The following is a 19,964-nucleotide window of genomic DNA, read 5'->3' as shown; positions in this document are numbered from 1 at the left end:
AGAGACATGATTATAAGGGATATGTGTGGAAAAGCCAACATTCATAACATCAAAGCAGCAAGTCAAATCGGAGGTCTTTTTGTAAATCTCAGAAACAGAAATTACTGCCTAACCTTGGAACTGTCTACATAAAGTGTTACAAAGCTAACAGAGATGTAGGAACTGACTTATATTCACAGGGAAGACGATCGTGCCTAAGAGAAACCAGAGAAACGAGTCTGTCTTATTTACATTCAGTAGATATTTCACTGACTGCAGTGAATATAATTTCAGGCTTCCCCGCCTGGTACCTGTACTGCTAACAGCAAGTAAATGCTTGACAAGTTCAAGGAAGGTCTTTCAATGTACAGGACAAAAGCAAAAGTTAAACCAGGGTTAAATATGAATGAGATGTTACTGCAAACCTGGTGTTCAGAAGCATAACTGAACACAGCTAGATCAGGATCAGGGCCCATGTGTTTGCATGGCTGTGGCAAAGTTTAATGACAAGATAATAATGCAGTTTGGTGCCACACACATAAAGTCGGTCATTGTAGAGCGCTGTCCTGTTAATAATTCTGTCTTCTAGCAGGGTAAATGCTTCTGTGTGGATAGACAAAGAATTATTTCCTTTGCCATGTTTTGTAGCAGTACCAAAAGAGCTGGTAAAGATATGCAGCAGAGCTCCTGAAAACTGTTCATATTCTAGGTTCTCAGAAAGAGACAGATTTATGGAGCAAGGACTACATAAAGAATAAAACCCTGGCAGTGTGTGCCCTGCCCATTATGCCTGGAGCAGATGCTCCTTTAATGTATGCAAAGCTCCCTGACTCTCTTCCTTCAAGAGACTCCTTGAAACCCATCTGTTCTGCGGTGCATCCTGCACCGCCCAGCAGGCCATTTCAGTATTGTTTCTTTCTGGGTAGTCCTGTGTAGTTCCGGCATGAGCGGCTTGTACTAGAAGCCCTTCCGGGCAGGAAACCTCCTGTTTGCTAGAGACAGTTCTCCTACTGTATAGGGCAGTGTATGCACACAGCATTACAAACATACCACCATAGGAAAGAGAGGAAGGATGGCTAAGTAAGGAATGAGGATGAAAACATTTGCTTCCAGAGCTTAACATTCAGATATGTTAAATGTTCATATGCAGCTTACAGTTTGGGCTGTGCAATATGCAAAATTTCCCCTCTCTCCCACTCCTGAGAAATACTGTGTGTGATCACAAAAGGTCTGGAAATGGCTGAAGTCAGACATGAATCCTGCAATACTCCCTAGTAGCCCCTTTACCTTGCCGCTGCAGTTATCTGTAAAAGTCAACGATATTTTGGGAATCACCTGCATATAACAAATTGCTGCACCGAGCCCTAAGGCGCATTCAACTATATGATGAGATGGTGTTTTTATTTCCTTTTTTTCTTATTATATTTGTAGCTTAATGTATAAAGAACAGGATTGTTTACCTGACTTTGCCGGCCAGTCTTTAAAAATGTCAGGGACACGGTAAGTTCTTTTGAGTGAAAGGAAACTGTGGGGTTTCGCTCTGCTTGTCCAGTGCCTGATACAAGGGGGTCCCAAACCGTGCCTGAAGCCCCTAAGAGGGCCACAGACCAGACACACAACAATACGGGTAGTCAAGTGCAGTGTGCCTTGTCAGAACTGAAAGCCTCGGTGCATTCAACATGCCTGTTTGATGTGTGGTACATATGTTAACCATGTCAGAGCTTGAGCATGTCCCAGCTATGTCACCCCAGAAAGGGCAGCAAGCGTATGTCCCTTGGTTGCTTTCCTAGCTCATAAGAAATATAGCTGGTTAGATGGAAGGAGGCTTAATACATGTTTCTTTTTGCAGCTCAGCTGGATGTGCCATGTCTGCATTAGACTGCAACATCACCTGCACGGACACAACACGCAACTCGGAGAGGTGTTACTGCCGCCCTTGGGCCTTTCTTCGGAGAGCACGAGGTCCTGTGGGAGCCATTCCACCATCTTGTCCAACTGCTCTGGCAGCAGAAACCTTGTCGCGGGTGAGCACCTGCATATCAGTCTCTTGAAATGCCAAAAGTCCACTGGATTTCCAGCTGCCGGTGACTCTTGGAGACGACGTGATGTTTTTAAGCCTCCCTCAGAGGCACTGGGTGTTGGCTGCAGTAAAGGCTGGGGACTTTGACTGGGGTGTGCCAGTGCTCCTGCTGGGACCAAAGCTGGAGGCTCCTGGCTAGAGGGTCCTGCCCCTCTGCTCAGGGTCAGACCAATCACCATGTATGGGGTCAGGAAGGAATTTCACCCCATGGTCAGATCAGTGCAGACTATGGGGGGTTTCGCCCTCCTCTGTAGCAGGGGGCATGGCCCTCTCTCCAGGATCTCTTGAGCATAGACATTTCCTAGAAGCAGGATGCTGGCTGCTGGGCTCCCCCTGCTTTCCCTGTGGCAAGTTCAGGTGTGAAGGCGATCTGCCTTGTGTCAGGGCTGCCGGTCGTCACATGTAGAGATTAGAGCGTGGGTGTGCACGGGGCGGTCTGGACAAAGATGCTCCTGCCCAGGGCTAGACGTGACCCCTGCAGGTCCCTCGCAGCCCCACTCCTCTAGGATCCCATGGCCTGATCCAGGGGGGAGCCCCTGCACGGCTGCCCAGAACCCGACCTTCCAGGCCCCCCCCCGCATGCTGCGGAAAGAAGAGGGGAAAGGCCCAGGGCCCGGTTCCCTGCCCGAACGGTCATCTCCACGCTGGGGCACGCACCAGGGGCTGCATGAAGTGAGGGAGCACACACACACACACACACACACACCATAAAGTCACACATCCCCCCATGAAGTCACACACACACAACCATGAAATCACACACACACCCATGAAGTCATGTGCACACACACACACACATCCATAAAGTCACACCCCCATGAAGTCACATGCACACATGCATACACACCCATGAAATCACACATACACCCATGTACATACACGCACCCATGAAGCCACACACACAATGAAGCCACACATACACACACATGCACACCCATGAAGCCACACACACAACCATGAAATCACACCCCCCCCATGAAGTCACGTGCACACAAATGCGCGCACACACACATCCATCAAGTCACACGCACGTGCGTGCACACACCCATGAAATCACACACACACACTCATGAGGTCTCAGGCACACACCCATGAAGTCACACACACGTGCACACACCTACCCATGAAGTCACATGCATGCACACCCCGCCCCATGAAGTCAAACGCGCACGCGCATGCGGGGCGGGACGGGGCGGGGCGGGTGTCCCCGCGGTCCCTTTAAGGAGGCGGCGCCGGGCGGTGCGGGCTCCTCGGACCGGGCCGCCCCGCCCCGCCCCGCCCCGCCCCACAGTCATGCCGTGGCTGCTGCTGCGGGCGGTGCGCTGGGGCGCGCGGCTCGGCGGGGCCGGCTGGCTGCGGCTGGTGCGGGCCGGGGCCGGGGCCGGGGCCGGGGCCCGGGCGGGCGCGCTGAGCGAGGCGGCGGCGACCCGGCAGCTGCAGCGCGCCGGGAGCGTGCGGGCGAGCTCCGGCGGCGGCGGCCCGCAGGTGGGTGAGAGCCCGGCCCCGCGCGGGGCTCGCAAACCCGGCACGCACCCTCCGCCTGCTCCGAGCGGGGCGGGCCGCCCTCCCGTCGCCGCGGCTTAAAATGGGAGACGAGGACGGAGCTGCAGCCCAGCGGCCCCCGCCCGCCCGCCCGCGGACGGGCACTTCTCTGGCACACGAGTCACGCACTCGGACGCTGCTTGGCAGGGGCCTTTCCTACCTCCTGGGACACCCAGGTTCTTACTGGAACAGGCATTTATACACTGAGCAGCTGATATATATATATATATATATATAGAGTTGCTCAGTGTGTGTGCACGTGCACGCACACTTGATTCACACTGTGCGTGCATCTATATTTGAAAGCCCAGCATAGCCGTTACAACAATAGTCCTCCTCCTTGCCCTTAAATAGGAGCCGTGCAGGCCTGCGGCACACATGAGGGCCGTAGAGATAAGGGTGGGCGTGGGTGTGCCCACATGTGGAGGAAAGGGATGGCAGGAGCTCTGTTTTCTTGGGGTTTCTGTTGTTTTGGAGGGTTTGGTTTTGTACAGGCAGTCCTTGCTCGGACTTGCGCCACAATTGGTTCCTGAAAACTGGGTCTCAAGTTGAAAGTTGCAACTTGGAGCTGATTTTTCCCATAAGAAACAATGTTATAAATGGGGGATTGGCTGCTGGACCAAGACCCAATACCCTCTTTTCACGAAAAATACCCCAGAATTTTGTTCTCAATCAATTATAGATGAGTAATATAGCTACATCATTGATTTGGAAGGATTTCTTTGAGGTGACTTTGCTGGACTTTTTGAAGGGCTCTTGGCTGGGGTCTTCTCAGGAGGCCTGGCTGCAGGTTTTTCTGGAGTTTCATCTGCTTTCTTAAAGAAAGCGTCCAAGGAAGTTTGGACAGGTGTTCTCCAGGGAAATGGGCGATGCAGCGAACTTGTTCATTGGCATGGCATCATGTCGGATCAAGCGTTGTAAAGTTGAAAGTGACGACATAAAGTTGAAAGAGGGCGTCCATTTAGAAACGATGTAAGTGCGAAACCTTGTAACTCGAAACATTGTAAGTTGAGGACTTGTGTCACTTGTCTACCAGGGCTGGTTTTCTGGGTCCTGCTGGGATTATCCACCTGCTTTTCTGTTCCAGGTGTTGGACAGGCGAGGCTTCCCTTCCAGGGTCATTTTCAGGGTTGGGCTGCAAACCAAACCTGCGTGCCTGGCTTCACAGAAGTGCTCCTCACCCTTTAGTTCCTACCAAAAATAATAGGAGAAGGTACCTCAAGTTCAACTAGCAAATTTTTTAATTAAGTATCAACACAAAAAAGGTGGGATGTGGCTATACCTGTGCTTTAGCAGGAGTCTCCTTGACTGTCAGGCAAGCACAAATACTATTAAATTAATGCCAGAAATGAGAGTCCTCCTCCTATGCATCCTCACTGACTGCCCAGTAACTAGTGAAAGGTTCCAAGGTCTCTGTAGGTGAGGGGGAAGTTGCCTTTTTTTCTTTTCCTGTGTCTTGGGCAACATTTGTACTTTATCTAATACAGAACACCATTCAAGGTGGAGTAAGGACCAGTACTGAAGACATGCTAGCTGCTCTGTTTATCTGCAGTCAGTTTCAGCTTATACTGAACCTTTTTTTTTATTTTTCAGCATTCAATTTTAGTTTAAATTCATTATTCTATAGGCCCAGCACAAGGAGAAATATAGTGGGTTTCCTGCATGCTTTGACAGAAGCTTACTGGAGAGATTAGGCTGCTAAACGGGTGCTTATGTTTTGCTTTTGCAGCATTTTACAGCAGGAAAAGTACTGCTCAGACTACTGCTGTAGCTCGGTAGCAATTCCCAGATTCTTCCTGTTTGTACCCGTTGCACAAAACGTGGTTTATAGGAGCTTAAGCTGTTGGTCCTTGTCCAGCAGTAAGTTATTTTTAGCCGATAACTCTGCTTCTGAGTTGTCGAATGTGCTTTCTTTATTACTGTGCTTCTCAGCATCCTGTAGCAGGGGTTCTCCACCTTCTTAGACTCAAGGCACTGTTTGGAAAATGCCAGCTCTTGGTTTCAACTTTATAATAAAAAAAGAAAAAATAATAGGCTAGTTCTTCTGTTGCGAAGAAATCAGAAAGATCACAACTAACTATGTACCTGTCTGTCTGTTTATCTTGTGACTCATGTTTGTAAAAACAGTGCTAACGTTTTGTGGCACCCTGCAACCATTGAAAAGATCTCAAGGCACCGTGGTTGAGAATCATCCTCATGCATGAGGATGAATGCTGAGATGCATAGCAAAATCATTCCCATATGCAAACTCAGGGACTGGCCCTGCAGTCACTGTGGAAGTGAATTATAGACATGCATTGGGTTAGGGGCAATACTGAGACCCAATTCAGTGAAACTCAGCCCAGTGCAGAAGCCCATACAGAGCTTTAAGCTTGAGGCAGATAAACTCATTTGTGTTAATTCCAATATGGGCAGATTTCATCTTAATATACATATTTTATTTTTTCATACTGTCCAAAGCACCTAACAATAACATTGCAGACAGGTTTTTTGGTTTCTTGACCTATAGCTGAAGACCACTAACTGGGAAGCTGTGTGTAACATGAGTATTTGTTCTGAATTGTCATTTTCTCTCTATGTAGGACACAAAAGGATCCCCTGAATCCATAGACCCCAGTGACAAAGACAAGAAACCTGACAAATCCCAGCAACTGAAAAGAGTTTTTAAGGAATATGGAGCTGTAGGGGTTTCATTCCACGTTGGAATGTCATTAGTATCTCTGGGAATATTCTACCTGGTTGTTTCAAGGTACTCTCATCTTTGTACCCTCTCTGCTTATTGGTAACGTTAGGTGTCTACTAAGAAAAGTGTTCAGCAAGTGTGGATTTGGGGTACTATTTTACTTCTAGAACTGGCTTGGGGTCTAATGTTGTGTCTGTTCCATATACAAAAGTCTCATGGACTCCAGCTGGAATTGCATGTATGGAGCAGCTAAGTATCTGAGGCTAATCTCTAACAACAGGAAAAATGAGGATGTGCATTCATTAAATACCTTTCCTCTATCCAGGTGCACAGGAGGATCTGAGTATGGGGCCGAAGCTAGGGCTATTTACTTCTGAAGTGGGGGTAAGGGAGAGAGAGTATTTGACTTTTTACATTAACTTTAAAAAGGACAGTGCATTCACTTACTGGAAATAATTTAACTGCTCTTTTTTCAAGTGTAACCTAAGGCTGTTATGGGTTTACAGAAAAAATACTGCATTATGTATTTAGTGAATAGTTAGTATCTGTTATATGTTACATGGACCTTTCACCATTTAGAAACGGATGTCAATGAATGAAGCAGATCAGCTGTGCTGCGATGTCATGGCACAGTCTATCTACTTCTCTGGGTGAAATTTCACATTGCCTCTTGTCCCATGTCATTAAGGGCAGGACAGGGGGCAGTGCCTTAGGGTTTTATGATTTAAACAGAAAAGGAAAATGTCAAATATTCCTTCTAGGTCTGGAAAAAGATTTCAGGGCCAAGTGTTGATGAGTAAGGGCCAACCCACATTTACATTGCTCCATTTAAAATGTATCCATAGTGCAAGATCAGAATTGGGCATGCAGTGTAACTGAGTTTAAAAAAATGATCCAATGAATGTTAACACTGTTATTATACAGATAATGTACAAATCCATTAGAGGCTATGAGAGGATGCAAATAGTGAACTATTTTTTTTTTTTTTTTTTTTTCAAACCTGAGGAAAATGGCACAACTTTGCTTTTTATCTATTAAAAATAATCCTTTTTTTTTTCCTTTCCCCAGTGGCATGGATATGACTGCAATTCTCTACAAACTTGGATTCAGTGAAGCAGTGGTGCAGTCCAAACTGGCTGCTGGTGCAAGCACATTTGTGCTGGCCTACGGTGTTCACAAATTGTTTGCTCCAGTTCGGATCAGCATTACCTTAGTTTCTGTACCATTTATTGTCCAGTATTGCCGAAAAATTGGCTTCTTCAAGCCTCCATCCCCATGATGCTATCCTGATGTTAGAAATGCTTCATACTCACATAGCTTTTAAAATTGCTGTGCTACTGAAAAAAACCTCTTTGGACCCAGGTTCATACTGACCTTGGCTTTGTCTTTTCTGGGAAATGTTGACATCCATGTTTCATCCCCTTCCTTACCTCTCCATTGAGAACTGTGGTAAAATGGTATCTGGAAACTCCTGCTAAGAATAAGCGCTTGACAATGAACGAGCTGTTTAGAGCAGACTCGGAATATATATTTCAGTATCCTTACAGCTCACCCTTTAGGCCTTACTCTTCTCTGGGTGAAATGCAGTTGCTACAGTTAACTATTTATATATAATGTATATGAGGGACTAAATGAAGATTGATTTTTTCTTATTGTTATAATTATCATCATGTTTCCCTCTCCTTTGCTATTACCTTAAGGAGATACTAAACTACCATGTCAGTTCCCCTTTTGAAAAATATAAATATTAGGAACCCAGTTTGTATATCTGGAACTTTTCTTATTTTAATATATTGATTCATTCTAAAAAGACCATTGACTTGTGCTGTACTCCCATGTTTCTGATCTGAGCATGGACTCTGAGCATCAGTTAAATTTGTTGCTCTTGTTGATTAACAATTGGCCTTAAAGAAATCTTTCCCTTCATGCTAGAGCTCCATAGACTCTGGGGAGAGGAGCCCAGAGTCCACTGAAGTCCTGGAACCACTATTTGATCCTGTATGGGCATCATTCAGTAAAAGCCATAGTAGATTTGCACCCATCCTGCCTTCTGCTTGACTTCAGACTATAACTTTGTGTCTCTCTCATCTTCCAGTGTCCATTGAAATTGGTGACAGACTTCCTTTGTGCTTTGTGCTAGGCTCAGGCTCTGTAGGAAATGACATACGCACAACTGAAAATTAGCAGTAGGTCCCAAAGAAAGGAACCTCAGATACATTTCCGAAGTCCATGCATTAAAAATGTGACTGCCTGGTGAATGCATCTGCTAGTCACTTGGTTCTTATATTAAACTATCATAAATACTTGCTGTGGAAATGCCCTTTAATACTTCATTGCTCATTTCTAATGAACTCATAAAAACTCAGTTTAACCATTAATATTTCAATTGTCCATCTGGCTTACTGTTTACTGTTCTTATAGGTCAATGTGATTCTGTACAAAAATTACAATGGCTATAAGTTCATCAAGCCACAATTTCTAGATCTCCGTGACATCTAATGCCATATTAACAACTTGAATATTAAATAAAAAATGTTTAGTTCAGATCCTTAAATTCCAAAGAGTGATCAAATAGTGACATTTCCACACTAGGAAGCATTTTTGTGAAATCAGTGGCATTTGTCCCAAATGAACATTTAGGAGCAATTTAGGCACCAAATATAGATCTTTTTTCCCTACTAAATCTAATAATTGACTCCCTCCACCCCTCCCATTTGCTTTATCTGGATGTTCTTCAGCAGTTTAGTAAAACCAGTAGTGCCCCTTGCCCCAGTGAGAGAGCACTACAAATTAATAGTCTATAAATATATATTTCCATTTATAATGGGTTAGAAATGCTGCTTAAAAATCATTTTCTGTATGATGATGTTCCTATCATACAGCCAGACAGCACCCACAAACCCTAAGAATGGGTTTTGAATAAGCTGTTCTACCACATATACTTAGGGAACCTTGGGAGAGAGCATGTAGTTGCACTACTCTAGCAGTAAGGAAGGAGCTACACTGTGATGATTGCAGTATGGTACCTGCTTCTCCCTTATCTGATGTATGTGAAGCATTGTTATGCTCCTTGCTTGCTTGGCTGGTTCCTAGGGATTGGAAGCCTGTACAACTGTGTGGAGTGGGGAGGAGCTGCCTCTTGGTGCTAACTTTCTTTCCATCATAACCTCTGGTATAAGTAACTTGTGAATGGCCCTAAAGAAACACCTTGTAGCCAAGCACAGATGTGTAAACTGGAGTATAACTGGACAGTAGGTGTGTTGGTTATAGGCATGTTCCTCTAAGGACATAGGCAGACAAGGTTCTTTGGGTAGATGTGATTTCTTTTATTAGACTAACTAAATAGTTGTAAAAATTGTTTTGGATAGTAGGCTAATTTTGTCATTATCACAAGCATTTGAATTATTTGGCTGCTTTAACTTTTGAACAGAAGTTTTTACTTGCTGATACTGGGAGAGGTGAAATTTATAACCATTGCAGTTGTAGGGGTGACTGTATTTTGAGAGAAATCCAGTATTGGTTCAATTAAAAGGGAAAAAACCTTTTTTCTGGCATAATTTTTAAGAAAATGATTTTGTCTGGGTACTTGATTGAGGGTGTTCCACACTCCTGAGTGTTAAGACACACACCTCTCTAGCATCTCAGATGAAGATGGTCATGATGGACTAAACTGTTGCTTCTGATTCAGTATGTTGTGTATTACCACTAATAAGAAAGCAAGTGACATTCAAGTCTCTATCAAAGTTACTTCCTATAAAAGCAGTCATGATTTAGTGGTTTCTTTAGAAAAAAAATGTCCATCTGAAAAGTCACCAACAGAAAAGACATTGTATGACTATACTTTAAATATAAAGTTATTTTTCCAAGTGTAATTAAACTGACTTTGTTCCCCTTTTTGCTCAGAAGGAAATAATTTTACCTCATAATCATATAGTGGATTGTATAAAATGTTCAGTCTACCTAGATGAATGTTTTACAAAGTATATTTTGAATTAGCTTGACTATATGTTCAAAAATGCATCTTCACCTGTAAGCATAACAATAATTAAAATAGGCTTTTTAATACCAATTTTAGAAGAAATATAATAAATGGTTTAGGAGGTTTTCCTGGTAGTTTCTTTGGTATTTTCCAGTAGAAAGTTTTTTAAATAAGAATAAAAACTCTTCACTTAACACTTTCAGAAATCAAATGTCTCAAATTAATACTCTTACATTCAAGAAATTCCATTGTAAGCCATACAGCAGTAGTTTAACAGTGAACTTCCACTATTGCACTTTAGAAAAGTGAAAGCTGACACTATAGATAGAATTGTAGCAGATACTAGTGCCTGCATAAGGCTCCATTAAAGTTGATGAGGGCACAGCTGGGGTCTGACCCTAGACCATCACTATTAGTTTACCTAAATTATTCCTATCACATCCTGCATCTGAAGTGCTTACTAAAAGGTTTTTTGGACACAGTGGCCACCTCCACACAAGTGTTGGCTTTTGGTTCCACAAGGACAGCTAGCAGCAAGACAACTTATGCCATTAGTTGGCCCCGGGTAATGCTTGTGCTATGCACCCTCCTCCTATGGCACATGGCAAGTTGTCCTTGGTTGGGTAGGGGAGGCTGGGGCCAGCAGCCTTACCTGGGGGCCTCCTGAGCTGCTGCAGCAGCAGTAATCCTGCCACTTAAAGCCTGGCTGGCAACTCTAGCATAGCTATGGAAACAGTTCCAGTTTTGAGCAGCAGTGCACTGTCCCCACATGTGCTGCTCTGTTTTGACCCCTGGATAGCCAAGGTATGGTTCCCTACCTGTGGTCTGTAAGGAACATGTTGCCCAAAAGACCCCTCAAACCCAGGGTGTAGGCACAGGAATTTAGGAAGCTTTAAAAATAAAATCAACAGGAACAAAGTATGTTGCCTGTACTGTTACTTGGCCCATGGGCTACAGCCTAAAGTTTTGTCTTCATTGCACAAGACACTGTTTTAAATGCAGTTTAAAGAGTAGTGAAAGCAAGGCAACTGCTTTAAGTTGCCTCAACATGTTCAAATATAGAAGGGGTTGAACTTTAGCTGCTAGCTTTAACTAGTTGTTGCATCTTCACTGGTGCAGAATAATTTGAACACCCCATCCCCTTTCACACAAAAGAACTACCAGCATGTAACCAGAGTTTATTTATTTAAAATTTCGATTACCTCACCACAGTAACAGGACTGACAGTTAAAAACAAGAAAAAGAAAAAAAATTCAAACATAATTGTTATGACAATTGCTAGGAAGTGTGTTCATGTTTCATTCAGCTTCAGATCACAGTGCATTCATGTTTCATTCAGCTTCGGATCACTGCACATTTCAGATACCCATAGCAGCCCAATAAATTAAAAAACAAAGACCACAGGCATCTCTGGGATGTGTTATTGCACTGTTCATTAAGCCATGACCTGGATTTGGTTGCATGATGAGCACAGTTACAAGGCTCTCATTTTGTTCAATCCTTTTACAAAAGGAGGATAGCCACCTGGCCAAGACTACGTTTTGTTGTTAGCTTCGCTCTTTCGACTGCCCGCAGCCTCGCTCACTCTGCTAGCAGGTGATTTTGTAGAGTTCTCTCTAATCCATGGATGTTCAAGAACATCTTTAAGTGGTAGTCTGTGGTATGGATTATGTTTTAGAAGCTTTGAAATTAGATCTTTAGCTCCTTCTGATAAAAAGGGAGGATATCTGAATTCAACCTGAGGGGGAAGAAAAAAAATGTTAATTTTCAGTGGTAAGCCAGACTTAAAAAATACTAAGTGCCAGATTAAATAAGGCAAATAGTGACAATCCTAAAAGTATGACTACATACCCCATCTGCCTCAGAGGCTCACTGAAGGCAGAAAATATACAACTAAATGTCCCACTGACAGTGTAGCTATGGATTGTAGTTACTACATACAGGAGGCCGCACCCCGTCCCCCCCTCACCTCAACTAAAAGACTGCAGGCTCCTCTCCAAGAGAGAAACGTTACTACAGACAAAGCAACTAACCTGTTAAGTAGGCAGAGATGCTTGAAAAAAAAAAAAAAAAAGTTTTAAAAAGCATGAAGTCAGTCTAGTTCATGAAAGCAAGATAAGTAGGAAGAGGTTATTTACTGCTTACCTTTGAAATACATCGGTAAGTTTCCTGATATGTCTCTGCCTCAAAAGGAGGTTTTCCCACAAGGAACTCATAGCACAGAACCCCCAGGCTCCAGATATCCACCTTTTCATCATGTGTTCTTCCTTCAATCATCTCAGGAGGCAAGTAGTCAAGTGTTCCACAAAGAGTGGTCCTCCTAAAAATGAAAACATAATGGTTTCAGAGCGTCTGTAGTTTGGTCTTTGTGGGGCAGTGCTGTCAGCTTCTAAAGACTACTGCAAGTTGTTTGTTAGCAGCAGCTTCTACCCATGTCCAGTTTTGCTTAGGAATGAAAGCTTCCTAAGGTTAATTTTAGACCCTTACTGTGAAAGTGACTTCCTGTGAGCAAGTTTCAGGAAAATATAAAAAGGACTTATGAATTATAGCACAATTCACAGCCCTGACTTGGGTACAGAGGCTTCCGATACAATGCATGGGGAGTTAGATGCCTCTGTAAACAACAACTGCTCAGGATCCTGTTTAGAGAGCAATAGGATGGGGAGACGAAATCCAAAGTGGTTGGGCCTAGATACTTTACTTGGGGTAGCAGAATAGCGTTGGTCCCCCATTGCTGAGATGTTGGAACTCTTGCTCATCATATGGAAATCCTGGGTTAGGTTCCTCAGATGGGAGAACTCAAACCCATATTTTCTAGGAGACACTTCTGGGGTGGGAAGGAAGTATTTCAGTGGGTTTCCTACCATTAAGTTGAACAGTGGTCTCCCACCTTTCAGGTGAGCATGGTAAACTTTTCTGCTACAGCAATATTTTAAAATTATTCCATGAAAAATTTAAGCCATGTGCAATCTTGTACTCTGGCCTAACGAACCAGAACTCTCTCTTGTAGAATGCCACAGCTTCAACAGAAAAATCTAAAAATCATAAAGAAGTGCTTTCTTAGAATAATACAAAAGCAGGGCTGGAAAGTCACATCTAAGTCCAACCCCCTGCCTGAAGCAGGATCATCTCTATCCAAACCACCCTATGCAAATTTATTGTCTAACCTATTAGACAAACTACAGTCAACACAACCACAAGACAGTACCCTAACCTGTCACAGGTAAAGCAGGGGATCAACATCCTGCTGTAGCAAGGGTTAAGATTTGCATGAGAGATCCAAGGAAGAGGGCCACACCCCCTGCTACAGAAGAAGCCTCTACTGCTTGTACCAATCGGACAGCGTGGCAAAATTCCTTCCTGACCCCAAATATGGCAATTGGTCTGAACCTGAGTTTGCCCCTCCAGCCAGGAACTTGTAGGTTGACATCCCCAGCCTTGGCTGCAGCCAACACCCAGTGTTTCTGTTGCTTACCTCTGGACCTCACCAACTTCTCCATATCCTTGTTTAAAATGTAGACCTCAAAACTGCACATAATAGTCTAGATGAGGCCTAACCAGTACTGCGTAAAGAAGCACTATTAATGCCCATGTCTTGTGCCCAATTATTCTATTGATGCATACAAAAACTGCATTCTCTGTGCAGCTGCACCACACTGCAGACTCGTACTGTATCTGTGATCTAGTTCCTAGATCCTTCTCTGTAGTGCTGCCATCCAGCAAGGTGTCACTCATGGTTTATGATCAGGAATCTGGGTTTTCCGTTTCCCCACAGAAAAACAAAACATGGATTTTCCCATCTTACTGAAGGGAAACACAGATTTCCCATTTTAGCAGAGAAGCCCAGATTTTGCAGTTTCGCAGCGAGCTCCAGCCTCAGTTCCAGCCTGCAGGGGGCCAGGAGGGAGCAGAAAGAGGGTGGTCAGGCAGGGGGTGCCATGTGCATGGCCCCAGACAGCCTAAAAAGCAGCTCCCATAGGTGAGTAGGGGAAGGGCAGGGAGGGTGTAGAGAATTGAGGCCTCCCCATATGGTGGGATGGAGGCAGTTGGGCAGGACTGAGTAGTGCATGGGTTTTGGGGCCTGGGGCTGGAATGCACAGCTGCAGGGCCCAAGCGGAGAGTGGGACAGGCCATGTGTGGCTCATCTGGGGGGCGGAGGGCTGGGGCCGTCTCCCTGCCACAACGCACACTCCCAGAGGGCAGTGGGGACCTGCGATCCCCAGATCTGTGCAGAGGGCAGGGGTGGGCTCCCACCCTGCTGCCCTCCCCCAGGGTCCCAGCAGCCCAGTGGGCACAACCCAGTGCGGCAGGGCAGAGCATGCTCATACAGGCAGCTTTCTCCACGCTGGCCCGGTGATGTGCCCCCTGCCTGCACGGCAGCTTTGAGGGGCACAACCCCCACCCCCTGCTGCCCTCACTGCAGTTGCACGTCACCAGGGCAGCACAGAGCACCCAGTGGCAGGCAGCTTCTCTGCTCAGCTCCGCTGTTCCCTGCCACTCTGGGATGCACCCACTGGGGTGCACAGGCCCTGGGAAACGGCAGTAGGGTGGGAGTGTGAGCCCACAGCTGATGCCTACCCCCAACCCTGCCCTGTGCATAGATTTGGGGGGGGGGCTCTGCCCCCCCAGGGAGCACGCCCCATGGCAGGGAGTCAGCCCCACTCCCAACCCGAGCCTGCACCCGGCACCTGGAGGGGGGGGAAGCAGCCAGGGGACAGCCGGACTGTGCTCCGCTGCAGCAGCCACCACCTCCTAACAGGGGCAGAGGACTGTGGACCCAGATCCCTGGCCCTGTAGCCCTGGCAGCTGGGGGCCCCTGCAAAGCTGGTGGGGGGAGGGGAAAAAAAAAAAAGAGCGCAAGAGGCACAAACAGGGCCGGGGGGAGCTGCGGGAGGGCTTTAACTTTAAATCACAGATTTTGGTGTTTCTAATCAGAATTTGTGATTTTTAATTAGAGAATTTGCATTCATGCATTTATTTATTTATATGGGGGAAAACCAGGATGCCTGCTTATGATGCATCAGAAGCTCACTCCAGGACTCAAGGACTTAAAAAATAGTTGGGCCAGTAGTTGGGTCCACCAAGTAAGTAGCCAATTTGGTGGTCCTTGCTTATTTCCAGTCAAGTTAGATTCTCCCATGAAAAGAATTGTAACAGTAGTAAATAAACAATACTGGTTCCTTAATTCAGAACCACAGAAATGTTGTACTTCATCATAAGATTAGGTGAGAGGTATGCAAATTCTTACCTAGATGATGGAGCATGCACAGACCATCCAAAATCTGCCATCTTCAGCTCTCCATTTGAGCCAAGAAGCAAGTTTTCTGGTTTGATATCTCTATGAATCACACGTTTTGAATGACAGTATGATAGAGCATCTGCTAACTCTGTGATGTACTGTTTAAATAAATAAGAAAGTAAATTAGTGGTAGCAGCTCCTTCAGGATGATTTTTGAAGAATCAGATAGCTTCTATAAAGCATTTCCTAGGTATTACATCTAATCTTACAATGCTAATTTCTGACCAAGTCATTTTGTCATCTTAAGCTCCTGTTATTTGGTACTGTCATTTAAAGCAGAAGGAGGTTGTTGCATCTCTACAGCAGACACTTTAAAGTACCAAGAAGCAATGAAAGGTATGCCATTATGCAAACTGGCAAGCCTCCCAGAGCTCCAAGTTTTGGATATAAATCCAAAATAAAAAATATCAAATTTTCGTCAGCATGCCCCTGAAGTAAACTGGTTTCAAGATCAAACTTAATATTTCAATTATTGGATATATTTGCAGGATAGGTTTAAGAAAGAAAAAAAAAATAAAAGGGTTTAGAAAATGAGTGTGTATACATGCAAACTAGAGCAACTTACATTAGCAGTTCTTTGCTCATCAAACTTCGTAAGCTTCTGTAGCTCTTTGTAGACTTCTCCACGAGGTGCATACTCTAGAATAAGGTATACTCTTGTGGCATCATGAAAATACCCATACAGTCTGAGAATGTTGGGATGTCTGCAAGAAAGTTTGAATGTCTTTTCAAAACAAAAAAATATTAACAGAAGGAAAGCTTTTGCATCCATACACAGGCTATGCATGTTAACACTTCACTGAGTCTCTACCTTCTCCAGTGTTGACTTGAGTCAGCAACAATTGATACCATGTAGGTACAAGCTAGCTTTAATATAAAGGGCTGATGAAATTGAATGTATTTGTCATTCCATATCCCCCACTCAGGCCTCAAGCTTACACAAGACATCAGCTTACAACACACTCATGTAAATAAAGAGGTTTTACCTGTTACCTTTAAAGATTCTTTAAAATTCTCCAATGAGACATTTAAGTGCATTTTTGCCTAGCTTCAATATTTTCTCTAGGGTGTGTGGGTGTGTTGTTATTTTCTTGGGGGGACAGGGGGTTCCCCACACTTCAAGAAGGTGGGACCCCTACCCACCCTCCAAGCTGTACAGCAGGGGTTGACATCATTTTTGGCTGGAGTGGCAAAAACACCCCAACCCGGACCCCACACCTCAACTTGGCATGCCAGGGACGGACCACAGGGGAGCCGGTCCTCTGCCGACAGCAGCTGCATGCATGCCTCTGGGCAGATGGTGGGGGAGGGGTATAGGGCAGCACAACCCCAGCCTCTCTCCTGCCATCTGCCCAGAGGCACACAAGCAGCCAAGAGCTCTGGAGCCTTATGGAGCCATCTAAAGCCTCACCCCCCAGCTGCCTGCCACAGCCAGCTTGGGTTTCAGGCAGCTGCTACCAGCCGTGGAGCCCAGGGTGCTTGCAACATGGCTTGCAGCTTCCCAGCTGTCTGCTTCAAGTGGCCCATGGCAGCTGCCCAGAGCCTGGGGCCAGCTGTGATGTACCAAGCAAAATGGCCTCGCATGCCATACTCTGGCATGCATGCTGGGGGTTGTAGAGGGTCTTAGGATGTTATTGCTAAAGATACTTTTCATTTTTTAAATTGGTGTTCTCCCTTATATCCAGGTTTATTCAATAGGAGAGATGCCATTTGGAAACACTGCCAATGACAAAGTCTGTTCTTCCTCAGCATGTATAGAATTGAAGCATTTTCAAGTACAAAATAATTCACTGCATTATGCCAGCCATTATCTCACACTGTCACTTTGCCTAGCAAGTCAGAAGCCAGAATCCAGTAAGGTTAGTTTAAGAGAAAGTTGGAGTTGCATCCTCTCTGTTGTATCCTTTATACAACAGGATATAAAGACTTCCCCCCAAACCGTAGTTCTTTCAAATTACTTCCTTAAACATGTTTTGTGTAAAGTCCACTGTAACTTAAAAATAGATGCAATTTTAAGGGATTGCCATGGCAGAGTATAAAAGCATAAAGACTCCTGTTACATGTAGACGAGTTCAAACTTTGTGTTAAGGTGATAGAATTCAGGAGGCAATAAGTTCAGCTGCTTATCTTGCTTGAAACAACATATCTTTAACTACAATTCTAATAAGTTGGGGGGGAGGGGGTTTGTTGGTTTGTTTGTTTTTTACCTAAGATGAGACTGTATTTCTACTTCCCTCCTCAGCTGATGCTCTACTCCAGCTTCCTCCAGCTGAGATTTAAACAGCACCTTCAGTGCCAGAATAAATTTGCTTTGTTTTTCACGAGCCAGATATACATTTCCAAACTTCCCTTTTCCCAGAGGGCGGCCGATTTCAAAGTCATCAAGAGACCACTGCCTCCTAAGAGAGGAAAAAAAAAAATATAGTTAAACTGCTAGAATACAAAAGGCCTGGAACTCTTTTTTTTTGTATAAATGTCCATGGAGTTATTCTGGGTTAAGATTTGTATCAATTTAACCAAGATCAAGATCTGGCCTCAAAATCCAATATATTTAAACTGCAGAATACTTTTTCTACACTATTTATCCTTAAATGCTAAGAGTGAAATTCTAACCCAGTTATCACTGACAAGCATTTTAGACTTCTGGGTCTAGGTTCCCAGTTAACACACAAAAATACTAGGAATGCAACTTACTTTTTAGTCTCTTGATTTTTCGGTTTAGAAGTACCTTCTTTTTCAGGCTGGTTTGCTGCATACAAAAAGTTTCAACACCTTAATTAATCAAACCCACAAAACACAACTGCTACAACTGTCAGCTTTTACCATGCTTTTTCTAGATTCCAAGTTTTGGGTAGAATGATACTTCTATTATTATAATATTATATCTATCAGCAAGGTACCTTACCATCTGTGGCTGTTAAATTTTAGTCACTATTCTGTTATGGGGACAAGCAGGTAGCACCCTGCTAGTTGGCCAATGTTATTAATCCAGAAATAATTCTGTGTAGGTTCATACTACCCAACATTTCAACCATCTTCCTATGTGAATGTGATCCTCTTATATGGAAGAAAGTCAGGATGTAAGATAAGTTACACAAACCTGATCTATAGAAAATAAGGGTCAGGTCTGTTAATTTGCTGCAGTCAACCAGTTTAATGATCAATCTTTGAAAGTCTCCTGGGTGTCATGTCAAGATGAGATAGATGTGTAAATGAATCTATTTACCAGATACTGGGACATGATGAGGCTTTTCATTATTATTTGGAGCTTGAGGCCTAGAAGATGTTTGAACTACACATGTCGGCTGAGGCTGCTGCATCCGCTGATTATGAGACAGTTTCTGATTAGACGCTGCAGTCTTTGGAGCTTGTGATGGTACAGGAACTCGCTGAGCCAAGTTTGAAGGACACAAGACACGTTGTGCTTGGGCTGCGCCTCCAGGGACTCGACTCTGAGGAAGCTGAGAGACGGGGACTCGTTTTGGGCCATCCCCAACGTGGGCTGGAATCTAAACAGACACACAAGACAAGGCAGAAGCACTAATTATTGTACTGTAACTCATGAAGTTCATTTTCCACCCTCGCACAACCTAATTTAGCTGCATTTCTCCCCATTAGCCTACCAATGGAAAGTAAAAATTTAAATCGATCTGAAGTGGGGACAGTACCACATTCTCAGACTGTTTTAAGAACAACATAGGCCTCCATAACAGAGCTATTAACACCTCTGCTACGCATTACGTACATTATGCTGCCCGGCCTCATACACAGGCAGGGCGAACACTTGGAGAAGGCAGGGGGGCCTTCTGTCGAGATGACCAGAAGGGGTTATCGCAAACAAGGACCAGGATGAACTGGTGGAGCAAAGAACAAGGCCTTTTACCTTGACACCATGTGTGGGCAGGCCGGGGCGGTTCTCTTTCCGGGTTCTGTCCATGCTGCCTGAAAAAAGAGAGAGTTCAAATACAAGCCAGCCTGGCCTGGAGGCTCAGATCAACCTCTCCAGCAGGTCCATCTGCCCCTCCCCCCTCCAGACCCATCTGCCCCCTCTCTCCAGGCCCATCAGCCCCTCCCCTCCCCACCACTCCAGGACCCCTGCCCCCCCACTCTCTCCAGGCCCATCTGCCCCTCCACCCCCCACTCCAGGACCATATTTCCCTGCCCTCCTCCTCTCTCCAGGACCATCTGCCCCCCACACGCGGGGATCCCAGGAGCCCTCCCAATACCCCCATCGGCCCTCACCACCACCGCCCCACACCCCACCGCGAGCGCTGTTTGAATTCAAACCTCCCTCCCCGTAACAGCCTTTAAAACCGCCGCTGCTCCCTATTGGCCCGCTTCCCACCACGCTGGCGCTCTGATTGGCTCCTGCTCCACCCTCCCCGCCCGCCCATTGGCTCAC

General features: G+C 45.1%; 2 protein-coding genes across 3 annotated transcripts; one reads left to right on the top strand and one right to left on the bottom strand.

Moving 5' to 3' along the window:
- The first annotated feature begins 3,337 nt into the window (after positions 1-3,337).
- Positions 3,338-10,388, top strand: FAM210B (family with sequence similarity 210 member B). Its single transcript, XM_059713245.1, has 3 exons — positions 3,338-3,544; positions 6,184-6,350; positions 7,353-10,388. The coding sequence occupies exons 1-3, from the start codon at positions 3,353-3,355 to the stop codon at positions 7,561-7,563; spliced, it is 570 nt and encodes a 189-aa protein (XP_059569228.1). The 5' UTR covers positions 3,338-3,352; the 3' UTR covers positions 7,564-10,388.
- Positions 10,389-11,431: 1,043 nt separating this feature from the next.
- AURKA (aurora kinase A) lies at positions 11,432-19,895 on the bottom strand. 2 transcript variants are annotated; one of them, XM_014609616.3, is made up of 9 exons: positions 19,850-19,895; positions 19,446-19,504; positions 18,789-19,071; positions 18,257-18,311; positions 17,770-17,961; positions 16,128-16,266; positions 15,512-15,660; positions 12,409-12,583; positions 11,432-12,001 (listed from the first exon to the last, which is right to left on the bottom strand). In XM_014609616.3, exons 2-9 carry the CDS (start codon positions 19,497-19,499, stop codon positions 11,798-11,800), a joined length of 1,251 nt encoding a protein of 416 aa, XP_014465102.1. In that variant the 5' UTR covers positions 19,500-19,504; positions 19,850-19,895; the 3' UTR covers positions 11,432-11,797. The 2 variants fall into 2 exon arrangements, with proteins under 2 accessions (XP_014465102.1, XP_014465099.1); XM_014609613.3 differs by having other exon boundaries at positions 19,805-19,854.
- Between the last annotated feature and the right edge of the window lie 69 nt (positions 19,896-19,964).

The sequence above is a fragment of the Alligator mississippiensis genome, chromosome 9 (genome assembly GCF_030867095.1).
Source record: "Alligator mississippiensis isolate rAllMis1 chromosome 9, rAllMis1, whole genome shotgun sequence".
Lineage (NCBI taxonomy): Eukaryota > Metazoa > Chordata > Crocodylia > Alligatoridae > Alligator > Alligator mississippiensis.
Note: the sequence above shows the minus strand (reverse complement) of the source record. Positions and strands in the feature narration are given on the sequence as shown.